The following is a 27,839-nucleotide window of genomic DNA, read 5'->3' as shown; positions in this document are numbered from 1 at the left end:
AGGTTACCATAGCCCCTCCATGTTTCAGCTTCACAGGCTATTACACTTTGGTTGCCCCCCCCCCCCCCCCTTCCTGTGCTGCAATGAGTTTACAGACAGCCTTTCTGAAGCATTAGCATAATTTGAAAAGTTCAATTTAGACTGAAGGAAGGACATGTATAACACTGTGCCGGGATTTATGAGGAATTTCCCCTGCTTTACCATGCTTGATACTTAAAGGTAAATTTCCTTTAAGGGGTTAAATAATTCACACTGTCCATTCATGTTTTTTGTAAGCCCTGTTGAAACAAACTCTAGAAGTGTCTGCTTCATGTGACTATACCCTGATGATCACAGACTTGGAGCTTATTCACATGCCCCTGCGCCCATCCTTGAGATAACATTTAGATGAGTGAAATTGGACAGAATGGCCATTATTTCTTTTTACAAATTCTTTTTTTTTTCAGTAAGAAACATTTGGTAAACAGTTTTACACATTAAGCCCAACATACAAAGTGTCATAAATAAGACATAATAAATAGATATAAAAACCCAAATGGTGATTTTAAAGCAGCTGCCCTTCCGCCACACTGGTGATCTTCTTGGTCATGTCATATGTGTAGGAAAGTTTTCAGTGTAATAGTGTTTAAGAGATTTCCCAGTATGTGGGCAGTGTGTATACATTGGGGGATATTTATCAGGACTTGTACAAGCTCTCAAATAGCATTTCCCCCTGTATGCCGAGCTATTGCCTGAATGGGGGCAGGTTAAAGCATAATTCGACACCTGGAACAGAATTGCCCCTGGGTGCAGCCACGCACTACTGTATGTTAAATAACCTCCATCGTATGCAGTCCCAGTATGGACAGACGAGGACAAGACTAATGCTGTGGATAATCACCAGTACTCACTGGCCAATATTACTGCCAGCAGCTGTGGTCCCTGCTGGTGTGAGATACAACTATACTAAGTCTCTTCTTTCAGACACTACCTAGCCCTGAAGCAGATGTTGATTTCTCTCGGAGGTCATGCCGGCTTCCTCTTGGAGCTGGGTCGTCATCCACACTCTTATCTTTGGAGCGCTTGCTCTTCTTGCGCTTGTGTCTTCGATGAGATTCTCGTTCTTCACTATCCTGCTTCCTGAAATCCAGTTTGAACACTTAGTATGATACAACACTGATCACATTCCAGTAGCTCATGAGTATTGACATGCAAAGGGAACGTATGGTCAGAAAATGAGCTACTGTGTAACTCAAACGTTTCTGAAAATGTAAGAATACATTTTACTTTTCACACTTCCAAATAGCCAAACAAAGGTTATAACATGTAGAGGCTTGCTAAGCTTAAAGGGAACCTGTCACCACATTTTCACAAATACAGCTAGTGCCAGGTACTAGGGACAATAGTCACTATTGGCTCACTTGACTATGTATATATACACTTCACATTTTGCACTGTGTGATTTGCTTGAGAAAGACTGCAGACCTCAGGAGTCGGAAAGTTGCAGTGGTCACTTGAATAAAAGTAGACAATTTTGAATGGAATCTTCAAGTGCTGCCATTTTTCTCTGTTATATAGCAGATGAATTAAGTGTGAATGCCCAAAAGAGAATACCCCTCAGTGAGTAGGTGTCACAACATTGACCTCTGTAAATAGAAGCGTACCTCCGGGAAGATTTATGCTTGGAGCTCTCCTCCCTGTCTCTTTGTCTATGCTCTCCATGGATCTTTTCTTCCTTCTCCCAGCTGCACTCACGATTGCGCCGATACTTGCAGTCATAGTCATAGCTTCTCACACGGCTGTAATTCACAGGTCGTTCACTTTCCCTGGTAAAGTCAAACAAATGATTCTACTGTAGCGAGCTGTACTCATATGGTCTACCCAAACTAAGCCAGACAATACTGACACCCGACCATGCAACAATCAGATGTTCCAGCATCCTGCTCCACTAGGGAATTCTGGGAAGTATGCAAATACATTTTCCAAGGTGTTAAATGGAAAACAATGCCTCATTTTGCTACCTTGAAAGGCAGACCTCTTAATACCAAGAATGACCTACAAGAAGTCTAAGAAATGATGTGGGATTAAGCCAAACAGTTTATCTATTCCAGAAGGGACAGACTCCCAACTGTAGACAGCACTGTTTCATGCTTGTTGGGTCTCCTCAGTACAGTGTAGGGAACTGGTTTGGCTGTGTGAGAGGCTATTGAGTAGGATCAGACAGTCTGTGTTCTCCTTATGGAGAGATTAGCAATTGAGGCCACCTTAAAGGCATGTGGAGACTTAAAGCCATAGATGCTACACTAAATTGGTTTGGCTTAATCCAACATCATCTTATTCTCTTGTAGGTCATACTTGGTATTAAGGGGTCTGCCTTTCAAGGTGGAAAAAGTAGGCATTGTTTTCCATTTAACACATTGGAAAATGTATTTGCATACTTCCCAGACTGTACTGCAGATAGAGACAGAAAGGCAAGCACAACGCCAATAGTTGAAGAAGCGCTTTGCGGGTAAACCCTTTCTCATAACATTCAAGACCCAAAATGCATCACCTTGTAAAAAGTCATGCAAAATTCTGCAACTAATAAGTTCTATGGATGTTAATGGGATGGTTTCTGCATGTACGTCTATATAATTATAAAACAGAACATTTTGAACTCCTCCACTATGAAAGTCATTGGACTCACGGTTTGTAGTGAATAAAGTGTTGGCTTCTCGTGTTATTCATATCACGTTCTTGACGATTTCTTGGTGTCCACTCACGTCTTCCCGGGCTGCTTGTACTTTTGTCCACAGTGGTTACCCAAGAAGTCGGAGCAGTGGAGACTGCAGTATAGGTCATTGCACCGGGACCTACAAGGAGTAACAAACCTTGACATTTAATATCATACCCCTCACTCCTACAACACTTTGCCTTGGCTTTCTGGTATCTAACCCTCTCTCTACCTATATGTAACAAAAGGAATTAACAATATCCTGATGAAACCAACGCAGCAGCATCCTTTGTGGTGAACGGAGGACCAGAATAACACCACTTCAATGTAAACATCTTATCCATTAGATTCCCATCATACACAGAATCCTTATTTTGTGATTGTCACCTTCCTCTCCACTTCATACAAGACTTGTGTTATGCCTACCCTCTCTTCTGGAGTTTCCTCAGTTATTACATTATTTTAATACATTAAACTACAGGGGGCTATTAATTATTATGGCTGCTATTCTACCTTTGTGTAAAATACACAAAGGTGTCCTAGGCATAGCGCCCTCCAGAGGTCTCAAATAATTCCAGATACGCACATTTATTGCATCACTAGGCCCACTCCCACCTACCCCATTTGAAAACATATCTGTCTACCACATCTCAGTCTCAAACAATCTCCTTGTTCAGCGCCATGTTGAATCGGAATGGAACAGGGGAGAGACTGCCTCTTTTTATGGGAATGTAATCTCTATAAATCTTTCTCTCCTGAACAATGGCAAAAAGTGTTTTTCCTGACTCATAAAGCCAAAGTTTCCAGTACACAATATTATCGCAATGGTATAGGACCCCATCCAGGAAGCATCAGATGTTCCCTGAGGTCTGTTCCACTTGCTGGCACTCTGGAAGGAGGTGTTTCAACTTTACGCCAATATATGTCCCCTATATGGCTATGCTATCACTGTATACATCATTTTCTCATGGCTAGGTGGCAGATTGTACCCCGGCTGTGGAGATCCCTAGGCCCTCCAACTAAAACGCAATGGGTGGAAGCCCTTAATCAAAACCTACATATGAAGTAGTTGAGGGCTAGTGATCTTGTACCTCGCCTGCCAGGAGCACATGGTTGACTGTGGGCTGCACTGAGCCCAGCTCTGTCATTAAGGCTTAAGTTGTACTATCCCCTACGTATTTTGCTTATCCCCCCCATCCCTTACCCTCTTAATCCCGGTCTCTGTCTTGTTGCCCTCCTTGTCTTAATCTTTCTAGTGTTATACTCGTCAGTGGCCTGTTAAGGCTCACTCAGCTTGACCTTGTTTCTCCTTGTTATTTCTTTACTGGTCTCTCTTTTTCATTGTTTGGGTTTCATTTGTCATCATTATGAACTTAAAGAAGACCTGTCACCCATAACAAGGCACTAGGAGCTGCTTACTAAACTAAGCAGCTCACTGCCGGGCTGTACAATAGAAACGCTGAACCGCGTACAAAACGGTTGGGCGTATTCATGAGGGGCGGGACAAGGATGCGGTGACTGCCGCATGAAGCTTGGCAGTCACCGCCAGCCTATGGAGTGAAAGGGCGATCCGGGGGAGAAGCAGCTCACCTGAATACGCCTGACCGTTCACAGCGCGGCAGTGTCTGCTAGCGTTATCGGAGGGTGTAACACTACTACATCTGTTGTAGCACTAGGGGCTGCTTAATATAGTACCTTATCTGTCTGGATATCTTTCTGTATGTTGGTTGCCATGATAATCAGAAGCTTGATGGAGGAGAGAGGAGGCTGGGAGGAGGGGTTACTAGCACATGCACTCTCAGGATCAGTAAAAGCTCTCAGCAGCTGCAGGACCTGCCGTGATGTCATAAGCAAGTGACTGATCACATGCTTTAGTTCATCCAATTACATACAAGGGATAGTATGTAGCAGAGATGTTTGTGTTTGAAAGTTTGCATATAGTAAAAATGTGTATTATGAAAGTGTGAATGCACAAATAAAGCCAGAGCTTACGCTCCCCATCAGGTATAATGACTGGCATCAGATCCTGCACACACAGCACAGTGTATATACAGGGAAACCTCTTTGCACAGGAAATTGGTGGTCTGCAGCTTCCATAGAGTATAATGGCAAAAAAGTAAAAATCAGTTAGTGAATTTAAAAAAAAGTCTTTTAGGGAGGGGGTCCTCTCAGAGAGGTGGTCTTCTGGAGATGTTTCACTGTGTGTGTGTATATATGTACACATACTGTGATGATGCAGTGTGGTTATCTTTTTATTCCTATGTAAGTGTTTTATAGTGCAGTTGGACATATTTTAGGGTGCGTTCACACGCTATGTTAAAATATGTAAATAAATTGTTAACACACATTGACACCTGAGTTTGTTACCACAATGGCAATGCCATGTTTACAAAATGTGTGTGTTAACACAATGATAACAACTATGTAATCAGGCAAATCTCCTCTTCTCAGCTGTACTTATGTGTTTCAAAATGCATGTGTTAATGCCACATGGAATACATCCTATTTTTCTTTGATTTGGTAGATTACTGTGATGCAGAGCTCCAGTGCTCCGTGTCCTCCCTGCCTTGCTCTGCACGAGATCTCTGTACCATCAGTAACATAGATTCTGTATCCTGATTGGCTGAGCTGTTTGTGATGCCCTGGGTGCTTTTGGCATCATTGCCCATAGCTCATGTCACAGCCAGGAAGTCCCGCCCACTTCAGGAAAAGCTGAGAGTATATTATAGATACCCTCATATATCTATTAGCTAGTGATGGGAAGTTCGGCTCTTCTTAGTGAGCTGGATCATTAGGCTCCGCTCACTAAGAAGAGCCGACTCAGTCAGTTGCTCCGCACCACTCCACTTTTAACATGATATTATCGAGTTAAAGGGGCGTGAGCCATTTACGGGCAGTGGTTAAGTGAGTCTTCAGCTCACTGCATGGAGCCGACTCCCGTTGTTCGCGAACGACCCATCACTACTATTAGCCCTATATCTCCGGATAGGAAGAAGCCAGAACCACGATGCAGATATCATTGGAATTGTTGTCTTGCTCCAGCTGCGCTAAAAAAAATTTGTCAGTAATAAACTCCCTGTTTATTCTGCAATGGATTTTTAGCACATAAATAGTATTTCATAGATATGATGCTATAAATTAGCCATGCAACGAAAGAACAAGATCACAGTCACATATTTTTTCAGTATCCTGAATATAGATTTGTTATTACTAGTTAAATCTGACCTAATACAAACTTGTATTACTCACCATTTGAGAAGTATACTGGTTGAGGAGGTGGTCTGTTGTTGTATGTGACTGGGGGGCTTTAAAAAAAAATACACATATACTTAATTAAGAGAACAGATTTAGACATTTTATATATTTCATATAATTGAGTGTATGCGTTTCTCCTTAGCAACGCTCTAGGCAAAATCACACACAGGATGACGAGCTTACCCGCTGGGAGGTGGAATGTGTACAGCAGGGGGATGAACAAGTGGTGGTGGTGGTGGTAGTAGAAGTGCTACAATAAGATGAAAACACAATGAAGCTTCTAAAGGGGTGACAGTATGTACAAATACTATTTATACTAATATTGCATTTTAGGTGTTTCTATATGGTAAACATCATGTATAATTTTCTATGACTTAATTTAACATAAAAGCAGCATTCTGTATCTCACACATACAATCACCTGGAGGGTGCAGGGGTGGAGGAGCTGGAGAAGCTGGAGGAGGACGCTGGAAAAAAAGAGGAGGTGGAGGAAGTCCATTGAATGGTGGAGGATTATGGACAATGGATGGTGGAGGGAGAAGAGGTGGAGGAGGTTGCTGATGTTGCATAAGAGGATGAGATTTGTATCCCTGGGTCTCAACCACCTTTAGATTTAGAGATACATTAGATCATCAATTTTTATACACAGATGATGTTGCTTAAAGACTGAAGTATACTAAACCTCGACCAAAGACTGCAAGTTTTACAAGTTATTCTACGACGTCCATGATATTTATTATTGAATCTGTTTATCTCATACGTAAGATGCAGTACACATTATATTTTCATGAGGTCAGGAGACAGTATAAAACAAAGTCATGTCCAAAGTAGATCTAAATATAGACAATGACATGAAAGAAGTTACCTGTGTGGGAATGTCATCTGAGTCCTGAATCTCCCATCTCCTGCCTTCTACCCGGGTGATGCTGCAAATTTCACCGCCAATGACATCAATTGCTTTAGCTTGCTCTCTAATGGAAACATATAGATATCTTTCAGAGGCTCCATATACACTGGATACAAGAGTGCACACAATTTATTGAATGCTTCCATTGTAAAGATTCTTATCTGCAATTGATTTAGAGGAGGAAGGCTGTGTGGTACAGGATCACTGTCTAGAGCTGCATTGCAACCATTGCCTGCCTTTTCCAATGTCACACAACCCCTTTAAAACTTAATGCATCCCCTTTTTAGGTTCTGCGCAGTATTTTGATTTGTATCTGTATACAGAAAAAGTTTACTCATCATTGTACACTAAACATAACAAAAAACATATGTTTTGTTATTAATCATCTACTGAATTAAATTAATTGAAAACGCTGTCATATAAGCTCCGTCACTGAAAATGGGCTGGGTTCACACTACGTTTTGTGTTATACGTTGTAAGGACACCTCAGGGGCATTCCGACGTGTCCTCGCAACCTATGGCACAGACATATCCCACTGTATGCCTATACACTATATGACTATACGGTAGGATACGTCGCCTGGGGACCCCCTCCCCCTGAATGTGGGGGGAGGAGTGTACATCGGCAGCAGCTGGCTATTGGCTGCAGCAGATGAACATCACAAAGTCCTCCCTCCTCCTGAGTGACGTATGTGCTTAGTGTGGCTGTGGGGAGAGGTGCAATACACTGCATCCGCTCCCCATAGTCGTCCGTTGCCTCTGCTGAGCACATACATCACGGAAGCTGCATGATGAAAAGACATAGCTTGCTATGCTTTCCAATCTTGCTTTTTTGGGCCGAAAGGATGTGTAGTGCCCAGGTCGGAGGCAACAACTATTCCTCCGTCTGCAACTATTTGCCAATGTATACGCCAAGCTTTACTGACGTATACATAAAACGTGGTGTGAACCCAGTCTAAGCATGATCTGTACATAAACTTATATTTACCCATTTTGTTTGGCATTAATTAACCGTTTTCCTTCATCAATATTTAAATTCAGGTCACTATTATCAAACAAATGGTCTCCTTTACTGGTATGGGCCGCCCGGCCTTGCTGCACCTGTTTTAGAACATTAGAACGCAACATTTTCAGCACAATTATAAACAATTTACAAGTATTGGAACAAAGTTATTAAAGGATACATTTGGCATATTTTAAGGGGGTTATACCAAGTGGGATTTTTTCCCACCTACCATAATTTCTGCCACTCTTATAGCATTGAATGGAGTGACAGGACACATGGGCGACCAGCCAGATTGTTTTCCCCTATCATAATTGGTACAAGTCCTTTAAGACTGTCGAACCATAAGCCTATTTGATGTTTTGTACAATTTTTTTTTTTACAACTTTTGGTGCACAGGTTGTAAAAGCATCTAAAAACTTTCATTAAACTCTTGTGGAACAAGGCATATAGTGGGGAAGGGGGGGGGGGGTGGATTAACAGTACCAGCATCATTTTAAATGGAATGTATAGTCTAGTCTAAGTTTCATATTTTTTATAAAAGACAACAAACTTTTGGTACATTTGCACACTTTTGCCGCACACCCTAGTTCCCTGATCCTGCAGATCTGTTACTGCACTGCAATATTAGGGCTTCTTTCACACTACCTTTTCTACTGGTGTTTTTTTTCCTCAACAAAAATGTCTAAATAATGGCAGCATTTCTTATTGATTTATGGAGTTTTCGAACCTTACACAACCGGCAAAACCACATGTATTAAAGCTGCCTAGACTATATATACCATGGAGGAGAAATAGGATGGGGAATCCTTGCTAAGTTCTAATCTTCATATAACCTCAAAAAACCACATGAGTGATATCTAGTCCATAAACAATTCATCACACCATTTATTATAAAATATATATCATCTTATTAACAATTACAATCTAAAAACAACAATATGACAATATGACTTTGAAGTACAATGCAAAGTGAATTGTTCCTGGGAGTTCAACTAATGCATCCCCATATCACAATCGCAATCAGCGAGCAGATGCTTTATACCAGAATGTATTGCAATGTAAGGCAACTGAAGATCCACTGTAAAGTGCCAGTGCAACAGTCAATCAAATCTAGCCCAACATGATTCTGTATCATCCTGTAAATGTTGACCCGCGAAACGCGCGTCGGGGGTACCAGCATCTACACACCACATAGCATGGGTAAGCTGACCTTACAACTGCATTTATTGTAGGAGAATGGCACATACAGGATGATACAGGATCATGTTGGGCTAGATTTAGTTGACTGTTGCACTGGCACTTTATAGTGGATCTTCAATAGCCTTACATTGCAATACATTCTGGTATAAAGCATCTGCTCGCGGATTGCGATTGTGATATGGGGATGCATTAGTTGAACTCCCGGGAACAATTCACTTTGCATCGTACTTCAAAGTCATATTGTCATATTGTTGTTTTTAGATTGTAATTGTGCCTGGTCTGCTAATTGGGAGGAGGGATTAGTGTTCACACCTGATAAATTAAGGTCTAGCATCTCACTTTTGAGCTTGCTCAGTTTTGGCTTGTGATTTCAAGTGGCTAGTGAACTTAAGTGGAGTTGAAAAAAGCGGAGTTGAAAAAAGAGAAGTCCACAGAACTGTAAGTAACCTACATATCTCTTGATTTATATTCTTATCACTGTTTTGTTACTAGGATATGGCTAGCAAGATTGGTGGTATGCTCCAGTGCACACTCTGACGCATGTATACACTGCTGGAGCAGGAGTTCGAGGGTGAATACCGCTGTGACAGATGTGCCCATATTTTTCTACTAGAAGCTCGTGTTAGAGATCTGGAGGAAGATATTGCACGGCTGCGAGCAATTGACAATCTTGAGAGGAGTATGCTGCTCACTGAGCAAGCAATAAGCGGGGTAGAAGTGGAGGGTGGAGAGGAAAGCCAGCAGGGCCAGGTGGGTAGCTGGGTTACTGTAAATAGAGGGGGTCAAAGAAAAGGAAGGCCAACTCTGACTCTGAACATCCAATAAAAATTGCAAAATTGTGCAATGATGTAAGGACGTCAGTGTCAAAAATGGCAGCCCTAGCGGATCCTGCTCTCCCTTACAGCCGGGGGAGCAGACCAGCTAGTAGTAGGGTGGATGAGAGTGCAGGTAAGCCAAGGCAGCTAGAGGTTGTAGGGGACTCTATAATAAGGAAGACGGATAGAATAATTTGTCTAAGAAGCTTTTCCCTCTGCATCAACGTCTTTCAGGTATTCAATGTAGATGTGGGACAGTACCTTAAATCTGGTAAGCGATGTAATAACAAGGTAAGATCATCAGGTTCTCCATGTGTCACTGGCTCTGCGATGTTCACGTGGAACCCATGTTTCCACTTGCGGTGTGCAGCGGGCGGCTGTGTGAGTTACTATTTCCTCCAGATGGAAACTCGATCGCAGCCCTTTTGGTTCAGTGTTCCATGTGGTCTCAGACACTAGTCTGAGACCACATGAAAGACATTGATGCAGAGGGAAAAGCTTCTTAGACAATTTGTGAATATAAGGAATACTGGACTCCCATTCCTTCCCTTCTCTCATTGCGCCGTCATTTCTGAACAACTAGCCTGATCTTTAGTTTCCAAAATCTTGTTTTATATTTCTGTTTATTGTGGATAGAATAATTTGTCGCCAAGACCGCCTCAACCGAATGGTTTGCTGTCTCCCTGGTGCCAGGGTTCGGCATGTGGTGGAAAGGGTGGATAAATTACTGGGAGGGGCTGGGGATGACCCATCTGTCGTGGTCCATGTTGGTACCAATGACAGAATAGATGGTAGGTGGAGGAGCCTGAAGAATAATTTTAAAGAATTAGGTTCAAAGCTTAAGGAAAGGACCTCCAAGGTAGTATTCTCCGGAATTCTACCTGTGCCATGCGCTACACAGAGCAGACAGCGGGAGCTCAGTTAAATGCATGGCTCAGATCCTGGTGTAGAGCAGAGGGATTTGGGTGCAACCTGTTTTCCGCAGATAACTTGCACCTAAATGGAAGGGGGGCTGCTGTGCTGGGGGAGAAGATCCTAGCAGGGGTGGCGGAGTAATTAAACTAGGATCGGGGGAGGAGGAAAAGGAAGACACTGAAGGGGTAGACAGGTCAGAGAGGGAGCAGGTTATGTTGGTGGGTGGTGATGTGAGCGGTGTATGGGGGCCTAAGGCAGTGGATAAGGAGATCCACAAGTTTCAGAACAGTGGTGAGGATGTATGTGCCAGTAAAATTACTTTAAATCAGACAAATAACTGTGGAAAATTAAATTGTATGTTCACAAATGCCAGAAGTATCACAGGCAAAATGGGCGAGCTTGAGGCTCTGATATTAGAGGAACAGTTAGATGTTGTTGGTGTAACAGAGACATGGCTTGATGCATCGCATGCTTGGGGTGTTAATATTCAAGGTTTTACACTCTTTCGGAAAGACAGGGCAAATAGGAGGGGAGGTGGTGTATGTCTGTGTGTCAGAAATGACTTAAAAGCGATTGTGAATGAGTCAGTGGTCTCAGAAGAGTATGAGGAGGCTGAAACTTTGTGGGTTGAAATTCAAAGCCAAGAGAGCTTTGAGAAAATTATTTTTGGTGTAATTTATAGACCCCCTAACATCTCTGAGGAAATAGAGGGTCACCTATATAAACAGATGGAGCGGGCTGCACAGGAGGGGACCGTAGTGATAATGGGAGACTTTAACTTTCCAAATATAAATTGGGGTCAGGGCTCGTCTTCATCTGTGAAGGGGAGGCATTTTATGAACATTCTTCAGGATAATTTTATGGTGCAGCTGGTAGAAGATCCCACAAGAGGTGACGCATTGTTGGACCTCGTGATTTCTAACAATGCGGAGATCGTCCAAAATGTCAGTATCCGGGAACCCCTTGGGAACAACGATCATAATATAATTATTTTCCTCTTAAACTTTAAAAAGCAGAAACAGGTGGGAAAATCGAAAACTTTGAATTTTAAGAGGGCTAATTTCCAAAAATTCAGGGCTACAATACAGGATATAGACTGGGATCAGATACTGTCACATGGTGATACTAATGTTAAATGGGAGAAATTCAAATCTATCCTGGGTTTTTATACTTCAAAATTTATTCCAATAGGTAACAAGTATAGACGGGCGAGATTACACCCCTCGTGGCTTACAGCTACAGTTAAAAGGGCAATTAATAAGAAAAAAAGGGCATTTAAAAAATATAAATCTGACGGGTCACCTGAGGCTTTCAATACTTACAAAAAACTTACCAAAATCTGTAAAAAGGAAATCAAATCAGCCAAAATACAAAATGAAAGACAGGTGGCTAAAGATAGCAAAACAAATCCCAAGAAATTTTTTAGGTATATCAATGCAAAAAATAAATGGGTCACAACAGGTTGGACCCCTTTATTCTGAAAATGGGGCATTGGTGACTGGAGACCAAGAGAAGGCGGAGATACTTAATAGGTTTTTTAGCTCCGTTTATACAATAGAAGAGAGAACTTCTGACTTGGGTGGTGCCAGTGCGGGTCATGCACCCTGTAATATAGTAGACTGGCTGAATGTAGACATGATCCAATCTAAGTTCAATAAAATCAATGTGTACAAAGCTCCTGGATCAGATGGGTTACACCCCAGAGTTCTTAAAGAACTCAGTTCTGTTATTGCTGTACCACTGTCTAAAATCTTTAGGGATTCCGTAATGTCTGGTGTGGTGCCAAGTGACTGGCGCAAGGCAAATGTGGTGCCAATATATAAAAAGGGCTCTAGAACTTCGCCAGGCAATTACAGGCCTGTAAGCTTAACTTCCATTGTGGGGAAAGTGTTGGAAGGGTTAGTAAAAGACTACATACTGGAGTATGTGACATCAAATAGAATAATAAGTGATAGCCAGCATGGGTTTACTAAGAATAGAAGTTGTCAAACTAACCTTATCTGCTTCTATGAAGAGGTGAGCAGGTGCCTGGATGGAGGAGCAGCTGTGGATATTGTGTTCTTGGACTTTGCAAAGGCATTTGACACTGTCCCTCATAGACCCCTGATGGGTAAAATTAAGGCTATTGGTTTGGCAGAAATCATTTGCAATTGGATTGAAAACTGGCTAAAGGATCGTATCCAGAGAGTTGTGGTCAATGATTCCTACTCGGAATGGTCACCAGTTATGAGTGGTGTACCTCAGGGTTCTGTGCTTGGCCCACTACTATTTAATATATTTATTAATGATATAGAGGTAGGAATTAATAGCACTGTGTCTATTTTTGCAGATGACACCAAACTGTGTAGTGTAATACAGTCTATGGAGGATGTTCATAGGCTGCAGGGTGACTAGGACAAACTGAATGTTTGGTCATCCACTTGGCAAATGAGGTTTAATGTGGATAAATGTAATGTTATGCACCTGGGGGCCAATAATCCAAAGGCAAAATATGTCCTTGGGGGAGTAAATCTGGGAGAGTCCCTTGTTGAGAAGGACCTGGGGGTACTAGTAGATCATAAATTATATAACAGCGTGCAATGTCAATCAGCTGCCTCTAAAGCTAGTAGGATCATGTCATGTATCAAAAGTGGAATGGACTCTCGTGATAGGGATGTAATATTACCACTATACAAGGCAACGGTTCGGCCACACCTGGAACATGCTGTCCAGTTCTGGGCACCGGTCCATAAAAAGGATGCCCTGGAGCTGGAGAGGGTTCAACGTAGAGCCACAAAACTGATAAGGGGTATGGAGGGTCTTAGTTATGAGGAAAGATTAAAACAACTAGATTTATTTAGTCTGGAAAAGAGACGACTACGAGGGGACATGATTAATTTATATAAATATATGAATGGTCCATACAAAAAATGGTGGTAAGTTGTTCCAGATTAAATCAAATCAAAAGATGAGGGGGCACTGTCTCCGTTTGAAGAAACCAAGGTTTAATCACCGGAGGCGACAGGGCTTTTTTACTATGAGAACTGTCAATCTGTGGAATAGCCTGCCTCAGGCGCTGGTCACAGCGGGGACAGCAGAGAGCTTCAAGAAGGGCCTAGATGCCTTTTTACACTTAAATAACATTGATTGTTATGCTATATAGAATTGTTTCCCCTTAGTCCCTTCCTCATCCAATCCCTACCCTTCCTTGGTTGAACTTGATGGACAAGTGTCTTTTTTCAACCGTATAAACTATGAATAAGATGAGATATATTTTATAATAAATGGTGTGATGAATTGTTGGACCAGATATCACTCATGTGGTTTTTTGAGGTTATATTGAGTTATAAATAGAGTGGGTTCGCATAAGGAAGATTTACAGACAAATGTTATTCTTTCATTTTGTGCTAATTATTTGGTTTGGTAAGTTCTAAACTTGCCACAGTTTCAGCTATTTTACAAAGAGGAAGTCTAGAATAATTGCCATCATTGCTAAAACATGGACCTGCGGCATATAATCATCATAAACCACATGGTTTACTTTACAGTTATTTTGTTCTCTTTGCTGTGTGGATTGGCGCTGTCCAGTCCCAGCTGCAGCCTCCTCTGCTTCTCACAATACACTTTCCACGTTGCTTCATTAAATCCATAGTTGAAATAGTCGGAAAGATCAGCACCTAAATGTAAAAAATACAGCAATATATAGAGATTACAGAGAGAGCAAGAACAGCAGTACTGTGCTGTGTAAGATGAAAGTCACATGGAAAACCATGAGCAATGTTTCTAATTTTTGCAAATCCATCACACAAACAGCTGTAACCAGACATTTAATACTGACAACAAATATGTGACAGTGGCAGGAGACGGTGTCCACCGAGCCACAAAGATTTGAGGATAGTAATAAACACATAATTTCATCTTCTACCTGGTTTCCTCCATGGCTTTTCCTCAAATGAATCCAGATCCACCTCCAGGACAGGGAGGCCATTAATGTTCCCCGGGGCAGAGAAATCTATCCCTTTTGGTGGAAGTTTACCTTTAATGAAAATGTTATTGGTTATATTTTATATCTTAGGCTTGTTTGATTTCAGTCCTTCATCCTGGTGATAGAAGCCCATTAAGATAATTGGCAAATGCACCAATAAAAACTTTGTGGTGTCCTCCCTCCGTTCATGCCACAAATATGTGTTGATCTTGCTTGTTGAAGAGAACACTACTGTATTTTAAGGAATGGTCCCAAGTTTAAGTTATCCCAATTCAGAGGGAGTTACATGATTACCAATGGGATTGGGCATTCTCCCTGCTGTGCCATTCCACTGAGGACTGGCAATACAGTGGAAAGTGTAAGGAGGTCCTATACAGAAAGCATGAAATGGACCCCCACTCATGATGAGTGGACGTCCCTGCAGTTGACCACCACCAATCTTAATGTTCTAGTTAATCCTATGGATAACATTAACGCTAGGGATAGGCCCTTTCAGGTTTGTATACTTCGCACACTTCTGAAAAGTAAAGTCCAGTAAAGCCTCACAGTTTAAGTTGAACGTTATATTATACACAGTGGTCTCCTGTACCAGCACTGTATCAGGCGCGGGTACATGGTATGGGTGGGTGTGCCAGGATACCTGGAGGCTGTTGGAGCTGAGCTTTGTGCCCCTGTAAACTAACGGGGGCACGGATATGACGGACCATGCAACAGGAGCACCAGAGCAGGAGAATCCCCTCCCCAGCCCACTGATACATTTTGATAACAGTCAGGCAACTACTTTAAAGGAAATCAACCATCAAAATCCATCATAATAAACCAGGGACACGTACTCCTAGATCCAGGCACTGTGACTGTTATAATGTTCTTATATTTGTTATCCATGGCCTCCTTTCTATAATCTAAAATTATGCTATAAATCCTGGGGTGCCAACCAAGTCCCTCTGTAATCTTGCTCTACAGAATGCTAAACAGTCGCATTCTCCCTCTGCTCCCTCAGCAGGAAGTGCTCACTGCACAAGTGATGAGGAGGTAGGGGAGAGGGAGTGTGAGACAGTGTAACAGTCTGTAAAGCCAGATCACAGGGGGGCTAGTGTAGCCCAACAGCATCATTAGAATAATTTGAAAGTTAATTTTACAAGGAAGGAGGCCATGGATAACAAATACTTGTAGATCCATAGATCTTCTTATAAGTGTCCCTGATTTATCATAACTGATTTTGATGGTAGATTTTCTTTAACATCTGGCAATTATTTGCTCTTTTCTTAAAGGGGTTTTCGCATGAAGCAAACTTAGGCCCTACTTGCTGATCAGTGGGGGTCTCAGTGATGAGACCCTCGCCGATCGATAGAACGAGGGGTACGTCATGGCGTTCGGCAACATTCCATCAGCTCCATAGAGATTAATGGAGCAGAATGGTCATACGCGGCCATCTTCCCCATTAATCTGACAGAGCAACGAGGGGGCCGATGTACCCCTCGTTCTCACGATCCGCGGTGTTCTAAGCACTGATCAGCAAGTTAGGCCCTATCCCTTGGATAGAGCCTAACTTTGCTTTGTGGGAAAACCCCTTTAAATTCACTTGTCAAGAATATTAAAATCCCCCAAAAGCTGATGGTATGTATATTAACCCCTTAACGCTCTGCGCCGTAGCTCTAGGGCGCAGAGGTATAAGCGATGTATGAAGAGGGCTCACGGGCTGAGTCCTCTTCATACAAAGGTGGGGTTTTTTGCATTTTGCAGAAAACCCCCACCGCTAATAACCGCGGTCGGTGCTTGCTGATCGCGGTAACTGATTGCGGCTATTAACCATGTTTAAAAAACGGCGGCACGCGGGCGCTGCCATCTTTATTGCGATCGCCGCGCCCCTGAACGTCATCGGGGGGCGGCGATCGGTTGCCATGGTAGCCTCGGGTCTTCTTTTGACACAAGGCTACATGGCTTCCGCAGTTTCGTTACAATGAGCCGGTGGCTCATTGTAATGAATGTGCTGCAAAAATGCCATGTATTGCAATACAGAAGTATTGCAGTATATGGTAGGAGTTTCAAAAAATAAAAAAAAATAATAAAATATAAAAAATTCAAATCACCCCCCTTTCCCTAGAACGGATATAAAACATAATAAACAGTAAAAATCACAAACATATTAGGTATCGCCGCGTCCCAAAATGCCCGATCTATCAAAATATAAAAACGGTTACGGGCGGCGGTGACCTCCGAGGCGGGAAATGGCGCCCGAATGTCCGAAATGCGACTTTTACACCTTTTTACATAACATAAAAAATGAAATAAAAAATGATCAAAATGTCGCACAGACCTCAAAATGGTAGCAATGAAAACGTCGCCTCATTTCGCAAAAAATGACCCCTCACACATCTCCGTGCACCAAAGTATGAAAAAGTTATTAGCGTCAGAAGATGGCAAAACATTTTTTTTTCTTTTTTGTACACATTCGTTTAATTTTTGAAAATGTATTAAAACACAATAAAACCTATATAAATTTGGTATCACCGCGATCGCTCCGAACCAAAGAATACAGCTGAGGTGTTATTTTGAGTGCACAGTCAAAGTCGAAAAAACTGAGCCCACAAGAAAGTGACGTGCGTTTTTTTTTCAATTTTTCCACATTTGGAATTTTTTTTCAGCTTCGCAGTACACGGCATGTTAAAATAAATAACATTACGCGAAAGTAAAATTTCTTATACACAAAATAAGCCCTCACACAGGTCTGTACACGTAAAAATGAAAAAGTTATGGATTTTTGAAGTTGGAGAGCGAGAAATGAGCCGAAAAACCCTGCGTCCTTAAGGGGTTAATTCAGATATAATAATATGTAGAACCCATAACTTATTCAGAAGAAACATTTACCGGCTGCACTGTAGCCTCTACCGCCTTTCATACTCTGATTTGCTGTTGGTCCCCTGGTAGGAAAAAAAAAATATATATATATATAAAAAAAAAACATAAAATTCTGAAAAAAAAAAAATTACAGAACTTGACTTTTTTAATGCTAATGACTACATGTAGATCTCTGATTCAGATAATATTTAGTTTGCTAGATGCATGTATTATAGATCACAGTATGTCTGGATTGGGAACCTGCCCACATTATACAAATAGTAAAGAAACAGCAATATCGATTGAATCTCCCTAAAGGTGTCCCCCCAATGCACATTAGATGGAAATTGGAAGTTTCGGTTGTTTTGGATGACCATCTAATGTGTAGGGGTCACCTTTGATGGTAAATTTTGGGAGAATCATAGGAGGTCAAGGGAGACTCGGGAAGCAGCTTTCTCCATTCATTACATATGCACTTATGCAAGATGACTTATGTAAGATTAGTCAGATGACATAATTGTGTGAGGTCCTTTAGGCTAAAGTCACACAGGTGGAAATTTATCAAGCACTGGCAGATCGTGCACCAGCACTTCATATTCCCCCAACTCGGCAGGACATATGCTAAGAGTAAAGCAGCAGCTCTGAACCATATTGATGCCTTTCAGGTCTGGAGAGTGCTGCCTATTGCAAATATCTGCAACAAGCTACTTTTATATTAAAATATTACATATGAATTTATTATCCCTTGAAAAGAAGAAATGCTGCAAGACGCTATACGTTTATGACAAAAGAGAGTATTTAAAAAATTGTTATCATCGCATGAAAATTGACATACCTTGAACTTCTGCATTGCATTGAACACAACAATGCTAGTGGTGTCTGTTAGTCTATATTATTATTATTATTATTATTATTTAATATTAGTCTAATATTGTTATTTTGTGCAATAGAATAACGGACACCTTCTGTTTCCAGTGACTTCAAGTTTACCTACCTTTACAAATTCGTTATAAATAACAGCAGAATTAGCGGTATGCATTAGTAGCATTAGGGATCAAGTACAGTGGGCAGCACTAAGGGTGGTGTGAACTTAGCCTTAGTGATAGTATATACCAGGGAATGTAACATAAAAGCTAGGGGAACTATACAGAGCCATTTTGCTCTATGCGGAGGCTCCTGTTGACGGACATCATATTCAATCGTTGGAATTGACTATGGTAGTAGAGAAAAAACAAACATACGTACATGCAGGTTGGAGCTCCTGTTCGTATGTCACCAATCGTAACCCTGACATCATCGCTGTCTGTGTCGCTGTCATCGTCACTGCAGCTTTGTGCGATCTGTGTGAAAAGCACAGATTTGGACATGTCAGAAGTACAACAACCAAGCCTGCCATTGCCTCATGTAGCATAGCAGGCACCACGAAAAAAAAAAATGTTCTCCAATGTTATTAATTAAGTCAAATTTGTAGTAAAGCAAAATCGGTTAGATAATTGATGGCCTTATGTAGAAAGCGAAGAAAATACATAAAAAAAGGGGATACTTGTGAACCGTCCCCAAGTGCGGTTATAGGGAGGTAATCCTACCCAAGACTTCAACGTAAACATAGAAAATTCTAATTAACTCTAAGATTAAAACCAGTTTATTTTCTGAAGGTATATTTCATTGAAAGAAGATTAGAATTACCTGAAGTGAGTTGTCTTTGTGCTCTGCGCTGCCACTAGAAGTATCTTGTAACTTATCACATGAATTTGTATGACTACAGATTGAAAAGACAAAACTTAGTACAAGAATAAATTGTAATAAAACTTATTTTAAACAAACTACAAATAAAAGGTCTCAGAAAATCCCTGTGGGCATTCAGATTAAGGCTATATTCACACTGCCGTTGCCCGCCCGTACCATACTGTAGCGGGCAACGGCAGTGCACGGGGAGAGGAGGAGGTGGTGAGCGCAGCTATTACGGGAAAAGATAGGACAGGTCCTATCTTTTTCCCGGGTACGGAGCGGTACGGTGCCGCACCGTACCGCTCCCGTAGGGCGCCGTGCGCCCATTGCCGTCTATGGAGGACGTATATTGGCCGTATATACATCCTCCATACGGCAGTGTGAATGTAGCCTTAGTCATTTATGGTCAGTATAAGGCCGCTGTCACACGTACCGCATGCGATTGATAAGCCGAACGCATGCGTTTCCCTGGAAACGCATGTGGGTTTAGGCCGAGGACCTCCCCCTGTGCGCTAGCGTTGCGTTATGAACGGACGCCTAGCGGTACGTGTGACCGCGGCCTAAGAGAACCCAAGGAAAAAGATGACTGAGGGGAGACCTCATTACAAAATGAATAGACAGTACAAGGACAGGGGGCATCCTCTACGCATAGAGGAGAGGTGGTTCCACCATCACCATAGATGGGGGGCATCCTCTACACCTAGAGGAGAGGCGATTTTACCATCACCATAGATGGGGATTCTTTACTGTAAGAGCAGTGAGACTATGGAACTCTCTGCCGCAGGAGGTTGTTATGGCGGACTCTATGTACATGTTCAAGAGAGGCCTGGATGCCTTTCTGGAGAGCAAAAATATCTCATTGTACGGGAATAAAACTTTTTGTCAGTCGTTTCTGTTGATCCACTGAGTTATTCTGAACACCATATAAGGGGTCGGCCTTGGAGAGTTTTTGCCTTCTTAGGCCGGCGCCACACGTAGCGCTTTGTCTGCGCTTGCAAACGCATTTAATTTAACGCGAAACACCGGCGGCTCGTTCCCGATCGCAGGCGTTTCCATAGAAACGCCGATGCGATCGGGCCGAGGCCCGCCCCGGTGGGCGCGACTTTGTCTGCATTTGCAAGCGCAGACAAAGCGCTACGTGTGGCGCCGGCCTTATAGATTAACAAGGTATAATTTAATAGGTTGACCTTCATGGACGGATACATTTTTCTAACCTTATTGAGGGTGATACCAAACACTGCGTTTTCAGTCAGTTTAAAAACGCATGCGTTTTAGACCGTTTACCATGCATTTGGCAGCTTACAACCTGTTTATCTATTAAGAAAATTAGGAAACTGTCAAAAACGCATGTGTGGCATCACCCTCACTATAATAAGGTGGGATGAAATAAAGTACAGCTTGTTAATGGGCTGTGTCTGCTATTCTAGCAGATCTATTTCAAGCACTAACCTGACCTGCAATACAAGGGAACTAATTATATTTCCCAGTATATAAATGGAGCAGAGGATTTGCAGAAAGAATACAATGATATACAGCAGTAAAGTTTGGGAGAAATTACCCAGGACTTGATGCATTCTCGTCATCATGGTTGAGATTAGGAGAATCTGAAAACATAAACATATAGATGTGTCATATAGTTAAATTCTGGAAGACAATGTAATGCCTGGTGTCCATGAATCTTGGTTGGGCTTTTGTTGCACAGTCCATTACTTCACCAGATAGAAAAGCCCTGCACCTGAACTTAGCATGTAGGTAGGTGACTCCTTTCACTCTGGAGAAGTGGACTTGAGTCTGCAGCAAATAGCAGAACTGGCACTCTTGCTGGGCCTTGAAGGGTTAATCAGAGCTGCTGGGTCTGATCTGACATCATCCCCCACAGGCTGCGTTCACACATTGCATTTTGATTGCACTAAAACACATCACAGCCTAGAAGAGGAGAAATTATCAATTGTTGCAAAAAGCAATTGTTAAAGCAACGTTAACATATATGTTAACAGACGTGTTAATGCATACGTAAACACATGCATTTTGTAAAATCCATGTTGACGACAAATCTCCTCTTCTCAGCTGTTGTGATGCATTTGAAAACACAAGTGTTTATGCCACGTGAGGGTCGTTTCCCCACTGGAACGGGTTCTTATAGCTTGGGAAAAGATGAACGGATAACATAAATTTTAAAAAAGTGAAAACATCCCCCAATAGTCTTTTATGACCCCACTGGAAACATATTGAATAAAACAAACACACACACACCTTTTAACAAATATACATTAAATAAGTCCCAATAAAATACACTGAAAAACATTTTCAACGTTCACCCAAAAAAGGTCTCACTTTTTTGTAACCCCCCCCCCCTCCCAAAAAAAAAAAAAAAAGGAAGAAAAGGGTTTATTAACTTGTCACGAGCCCCATGTGTCAAGGAAAAACACAATCAAAAATTTTTAAAATAGCACAAAAAAAAAAAAAGGGAGAAGTTATGACTTTTAAACCACTAAGTACAAAATTTTTCTAAAAACGCCCTGGTCATTAAAGCAATGGGTGCGGCCGCCTGACCTGGACTTATTACCGGCCAAACAGCACAAAAAGGGCCCAAAACCACATTCAAAACGCCACGTGTGGCATCGCCCAAACCCAACCACGGCTTTTATAGTTTTTTCAGGCTTTGTCATTATGGGGTTAAATGTAGTTCAACTCAGGGGTTAAATGTGATGATGCAAGAAGCTTGAACCCTAGAAATGGAGGTTTAACCCTTTCCAGTCACCTGAGAGTCCGTGTAATGACTAATGTCACTAATGTCTGGGAATTGCAGACCCTGAGGGAATAGCACAGATAGGAGGGAGAAGCGGCATCACCTGTGTACACTATGGAGGACAGAGCGGGGATTATACACCCCTGCCTCATACAACATTAGGGTTGTAAGGTGGGGAGGTGGTCGTAAAGGATGCATCATACAATGAATATCGTGCGACTGCATGCGAGGTCAGAGAGTGGCGGAGCTCAGGACTGGTGACACACCTGAGCAGCAGCACCTACCTGCCCCGTACAGCCAGAGCTCCTCCTCCAGAAGCCCCCCGCCAGCCCCCGGGACCCCCGCGTCCTCGCCAGGAGGGTTCCCGGGCAGCGGAGGTGATGGCGGCTCCGGTGTACTCATACCCGAGCGCTGCAGGTAATGGAGAGCCCCGGGCACAGGAGCAGCGGAGCAGGGCGCCAGGTGCAGCCATCTCCAGGGGCCACAGCGCCTCCCGCCCCGTCCTAGCGCCGCCGGTTACTCGTCACTACAGCTGCAGGCTCTAATTCTACACACAATCCGGATACCTCATGTGCTATAGCCAAGCACCGCACTGCTGTCCTCTCATACACATCATCAGGAAAATCTCTGCAGAAAACGCATCAGAAACCAGCCATATCGCTACGTGTGCACTTAGCCTTATTATTTGTCATGTCAATGCATTCGGCCATGGGTTCAATACAGTTAGGTTAGGGACACATGGTCCATACAGGGGCGGATTTGGGGAATGGAGGATGCTTCCGATCTGTCTGCTTTAAATCTGTGGTTTCAGGACCTTTGGAGTACCTTCAAAGGTCCTGAAATGGCTCCTCTTTATCTGTGTATTGTGAGCAGGAACAGATGTATGAGGATTTAAAAATAGGGTGGATGGTCATGGGCCCTGCCGAAACCGCCTATAATATAATCCTCTACCGGTTCCATAATGGCTTTATCTGGTGGCATTTTCACTGTGAGGGAGCATTCACACGATGCGTTGCGTCACGTTTTTTTATGCATTTTGGACGCATTCCAAAGGCTTCAGCCTTGAATACACGCTTAAGTAACATTTCATTTTAGTAAATGCAATGTTACCTCAGCATGTGATCCAGGCTAAAGCCTTTGAAATGCGTCAAAACCGCAACACACCTGAGGGCGCGGTCACACGGTGCGTTTTGCTTGCATTTTCATTGCGTTTAAAACGCATTACAACAGCTGATGAGAGGTGATTTGCCTAATTACATTACTGTTTAAGTTTGATAACGCAATGTAAATGCAGATGTTAACAAGACACGTGTTAACACACAAAATAACATTGCATTTATAATTCATTTTGTAAATGTTAACAGTAATGTAATCACTAGAGATGAGCGAGCACTAAAATGCTCGGGTACTCGTTATTCGAGACGAACTTTTCCCGATGCTCGAGTGCTCGTTTCGAGTAACGAACCCCATTGAAGTCAATGGGAGACTCGAGCATTTTTCAAGGGGACCAAGGCTCTGCACAGGGAAGCTTGGCCAAACACCTGGGAACCTCAGAAAAGGATGGAAACACCACGGAAATGGACAGGAAACAGCAGGGGCAGCATGCATGGATGCCTCTGAGGCTGCTTAAATGCACCATTATGCCAAAATTATGGGCAACAGCATGGCCATGACAGAGTGACCGAATGAGGCTAGATAGCATCTAAAACATGCAATAATTGACCCTGACACTATAGGGGACGGCATGCAGAGGCAGCGGCAGCAGCGGCAGGCTAGAGAGTGTCATGGCAACATACCCTAAATGGACTCAGGCTTCAAACCAATGGGTGGCAGAGAGGAACCAAAGGAGGTGAGCAAGAAGCGCTCAAATAATATCGGTATATGATAAAAGTTTGCCAGTATATTTTGTGGATTACACAGCAGGGTGGCGACAAAGTTAACATGGAAGCCATGAAAACAATCCAAAATTCTGCCTGACACAGCTCGTTTGATAAGGGGACCATGTATGGAGGCAGTGAACTAGTAGTAGATTAAAGGTGCTGCAGTTAAAACTATGTTAGTTGGATCTTGGCATGGAGCTGGCGCTCCGCTGCCAGGCGAGCTTTCGCCAATCCAAGCCCCTGTCTCTAGGCTACTCCCCAAACAGCACTTCTAAGAACCTTTTGTATAAGATCAAGTGTAGTAGCGTTCTTATAAGTTTGGGATATGGCGGGTGAGGGGAATGTAAACATCTGCGCAAGAAGCGCTGAAATAATATCCGTAAATGAAAAAAGTTTTCCAGTATATTTTGTGGCTTACACAGCACGGTGGCGACAAAGTTAACAAGTTTGATGTGGAATGCCCTGTAATAGCTCTTGGGCGGTGTGCCTTTTATCACCTAGGCTCAGCAGTTTGAGCACCGCCTGCTGTCGCTTAGCGACGGCACTGCTGCTGTGCCTAGAGCTACCGACTGATGGCGCCATGCCCACGGATGGTAATTCGGAGGAGGAGGAGGTGGAGGAGGGGTGGGAGGAGGAGGAGGCATAGTAGGCCTGAAACACCTGGACCGAGGTAGGCCCCGCAATCCTCTGCGTCGGCAGTATATGACCAGCCCCAGGGTCAGACTCGGTCCCAGCCTGCACCAAGTTAAGTGTAGTAGCGTTCTTATAAGTTTGGAATATGGCGGGTGAGGGGAATGTAAACAGATGCGCAAGAAGCGCTGAAATAATATCCGTAAATGGTAAAAGTTTGCCAGTATATTTTGAGGATTACACAGCAGGGTGGCGACAAAGTTAACAAGTTTGTTGTGGAAGCCATGAAAACAAACCAAAATTCTGCCTGACACAGCACGTTTGATAAGGCGGCCATGTATGGAGGCAGTGAACTAGTAGTAGATTAAAGGTGCTGCAGTTAAAACTATGTTAGTTGGTTCTTGGCATGGAGCTGGCGCTCCGCTGCCAGGCGAGCTTTCGCCACTCCAAGCCCCTGTCTCTAGGCTACTCCCCAAACAGCACTTCTAAGAACCTTTTGTATAAGATCAAGTGTAGTAGCGTTCTTATAAGTTTAGGATATGGCGGGTGAGGGGAATGTAAACAGATGCGCAAGAAGCGCTGAAATAATATCCGTAAATGGTAAAAGTTTGCCAGTGTATTTTGTGGATAACACAGCAGGGTGGCGACAAAGTTAACAACTTTGATGTGGAATCCATGAAAACAACCCAAATTTCGGCCTGACACACCTCGTTTGATAAAGGGACGATGTATGGAGGCAGCTATATGGACGACTTTTGGAGGTAGCAATGGAGACAACGTGTGGAGGCTGCTATGGAGACAATTCAATTTGGATAGTGCCTGTATGTGGCAGTCCAAAAAAGTTTTCAAACCAGAGGAGCAGGTAGGTGGCCCTCCAGAAAAATGGAATAGATTGAGTGCCTGTATGTGGCACTCCCAAAAATTGTTTAAAACAGAGGACCGGGTCGGTGGCCCTCCATAAAAATTAAATGCATAAAGTACTATAGCTAGAGCCAGTGGGCCCTGTCAAAAAATAGCCAGTTTCCTCTGCTTTACTGTACAAAGAGGAGGAGAAGGAGGAAAATGAGGAGGAGGAGGAGTGGATAAATTATTCAGGTTGAGCTTCCTTCACCTGGTGGAGATTGGAAATTAGGAGAAATCCAGGCTTTATTCATCTTGATAAGCGTCAGCCTGTCAGCGCTGTCAGTCGACAGGCGTGTACGCTTATCGGTGATGATGCCACCAGCTGCACTGAAAACCCGCTCGGACAAGACGCTAGCGGCAGGGCAGGCAAGAACCTCCAAGGCGTACAGCGCCAGTTCGTGCCACATGTCCAGCTTTGAAACCCAGTAGTTGTAGGGAGCTGTGTGATCATTTAGGACGATGGTATGGTCAGCTACGTACTCCCTCACCATCTTTCTGTAAAGATCAGCCCTACTGGGGGGCGTGGCCTGATGCCGACCTAGGAGGACGTGCACCGCGGAGCTCCCGGGACCTGGCACCCTATCACCCTTCCCAGGCAGCCATCCTTACCTGTACCCCCTCCAGTCTGCTCCCCGGTGCCGCGGGTACTTGCCCCCATACTCCGGTGGCGGTATCGCGGCGGTCACCGGCTCCGTGAGGTCCCCTCCAGCACTTCACCTCCTGCGGCCTTCCACGTGTCCCGCGCGGCGGCGGGACCATAGCCGCCCGGCATCGCGGCTGTATACCGGAGAGGTGCTGAATACCGGGGGAGGGAACCCCCCCCCCCCCGTGCTGTGCCGCCGACCCGCTGTGCTGCTGACCTGGGGGATCGTGGCAGCGCTCCAGCCAGCCCTGTATCCGGCCGGAGGCGCCATCTTACTGGACTCCCCTGCGCTGCCTGAGGCCTAGGCGCGCAGGGTTAACCCTGTCACTGCCGGACTGCAGCCAGGAATAAGGTAGGGAAGTAATTCCCCTGCTACTGCCCTCCTCTCACCTGGGGACCCCAAGCTGTGCAGCCCACCATACTCCCAGTGACCCCCTGCTCCTGGGTTTTGTTTTATATTAACCCTTGCAGTGCCGCTGCAATAGTCCACGTGGGTTTGGACTGTATCTCTGCTAATTACTGGACGCTAGGCTCCTCGATTGTTTATCACTGGCCCCCTCTGTCCAGACGCCATGGGTAACCGGAGGAGGACGGCTAAATTGCAAAAAGCGGCGTCCGGGGTGTCTGCGCCTCCATCGGATGATGAATCCATCCATGAAGATCCTCCATTCCAGTCCCTGGAACCCCTGGATGCGCAGGAATGCTCCACATCACAAGCCGTTCTTGCACAGATACAGTCAAACGCTGCAAAAAAATTGGGGAGATTCTCCCGCACACAGCCCTGCTCTCCTCAGGGGTCCCCAAACTCCTCTCCCTCCCTCTTTGAAGGCTCCCAGAGCCCGCCGCAGCTTGTAAGTTATGAGGAGGGCGCTGATCCGCCTGACGTGGCCACTGAACTGGACCGCAAATTTGCAGAGGTGCTGGCGGCCATTAATGGGTGCCAATCCAAACTGGTTACCAAGGTGGATGAGCTGCGACAAGACTTTGTTCTTTTAAGACACGATGTTCACAAAGCCAAAGAGCGAATAACAGAAACTGAACGCAGAATATCTGAAGTGGAGGATGTCCAGAGGCCTATGCCGACACAGATAAGAGAGCTTCAGCGCCAAATGTCTGCTTCCATCGACAGAGCTGATGACCTCGAAAACCGCCTGCGACGGAACAACGTCAGAGTGGTTGGCCTCCCCGAAAAAGTGGAGGGGTCTGACCCGGTATCCTTTTTTGAAAATTGGCTCAAAAATATGCTGCCTGCAGATACCTTCTCCCCGTTCTTCACAGTAGAAAGGGCCCATCGTGTGCCATTCCGCCCTGGCCCCCCAGGGGGCAATCCAAGACCCTTCCTGGCCCGGCTGCTGCACTTTAGGGACAGGGACTCTATCCTCAGGGCTGTCCGTACCAAGGGAGAAATTCTCTATGCCAACAGCAGAGTGTCCTTCTACCCTGATTTCTCTGCATCCGTCAGGAAACAGCGAGCACAATTCACCGAGGTCCGTGCCCGTCTCCGTGACAAGGGGTATAAATACTCCATGATGTACCCTGCCAAGCTCCGAATAGTGGATGGTCAGAAGACTCGATTCTTCACTTGCCCAACCGAAGCACTTCACTGGGCTGATGCAGCTCCACGGGCTCCAGCTGCAAGGCCCGCACCTCCTGAGTGACTGGACTCACATATCCTTTTGTCTGATGTGCAGTGACTGTGCTGGACTTGGTCCTG

General features: G+C 43.9%; 1 protein-coding gene across 3 annotated transcripts; it reads right to left on the bottom strand.

The window, feature by feature from the left end:
• Window positions 1-115: 115 nt before the first annotated feature.
• Window positions 116-22,614, bottom strand: LOC140077072 (uncharacterized). Of its 3 annotated transcripts, none has more exons than XM_072123936.1 (15): window positions 22,354-22,614; window positions 20,879-20,924; window positions 19,279-19,351; window positions 18,838-18,932; window positions 17,623-17,675; window positions 14,695-14,805; window positions 14,316-14,446; window positions 7,843-7,955; window positions 6,813-6,918; window positions 6,369-6,552; window positions 6,131-6,197; window positions 5,942-5,997; window positions 2,666-2,831; window positions 1,644-1,805; window positions 116-1,119 (listed from the first exon to the last, which is right to left on the bottom strand). In XM_072123936.1, the coding sequence occupies exons 1-15, from the start codon at window positions 22,469-22,471 to the stop codon at window positions 960-962; spliced, it is 1,641 nt and encodes a 546-aa protein (XP_071980037.1). In that variant the 5' UTR covers window positions 22,472-22,614; the 3' UTR covers window positions 116-959. The 3 variants fall into 3 exon arrangements, with proteins under 3 accessions (XP_071980037.1, XP_071980038.1, XP_071980039.1); XM_072123937.1 differs by lacking the exon at window positions 22,354-22,614 and adding an exon at window positions 21,056-21,133 and having other exon boundaries at window positions 117-1,119; XM_072123938.1 differs by having other exon boundaries at window positions 120-1,119; window positions 6,369-6,414; window positions 22,354-22,613.
• Window positions 22,615-27,839: the final 5,225 nt, after the last annotated feature.

This window comes from Engystomops pustulosus, chromosome 9, assembly GCF_040894005.1.
Source record: "Engystomops pustulosus chromosome 9, aEngPut4.maternal, whole genome shotgun sequence".
Lineage (NCBI taxonomy): Eukaryota > Metazoa > Chordata > Amphibia > Anura > Leptodactylidae > Engystomops > Engystomops pustulosus.
Note: the sequence above shows the minus strand (reverse complement) of the source record. Positions and strands in the feature narration are given on the sequence as shown.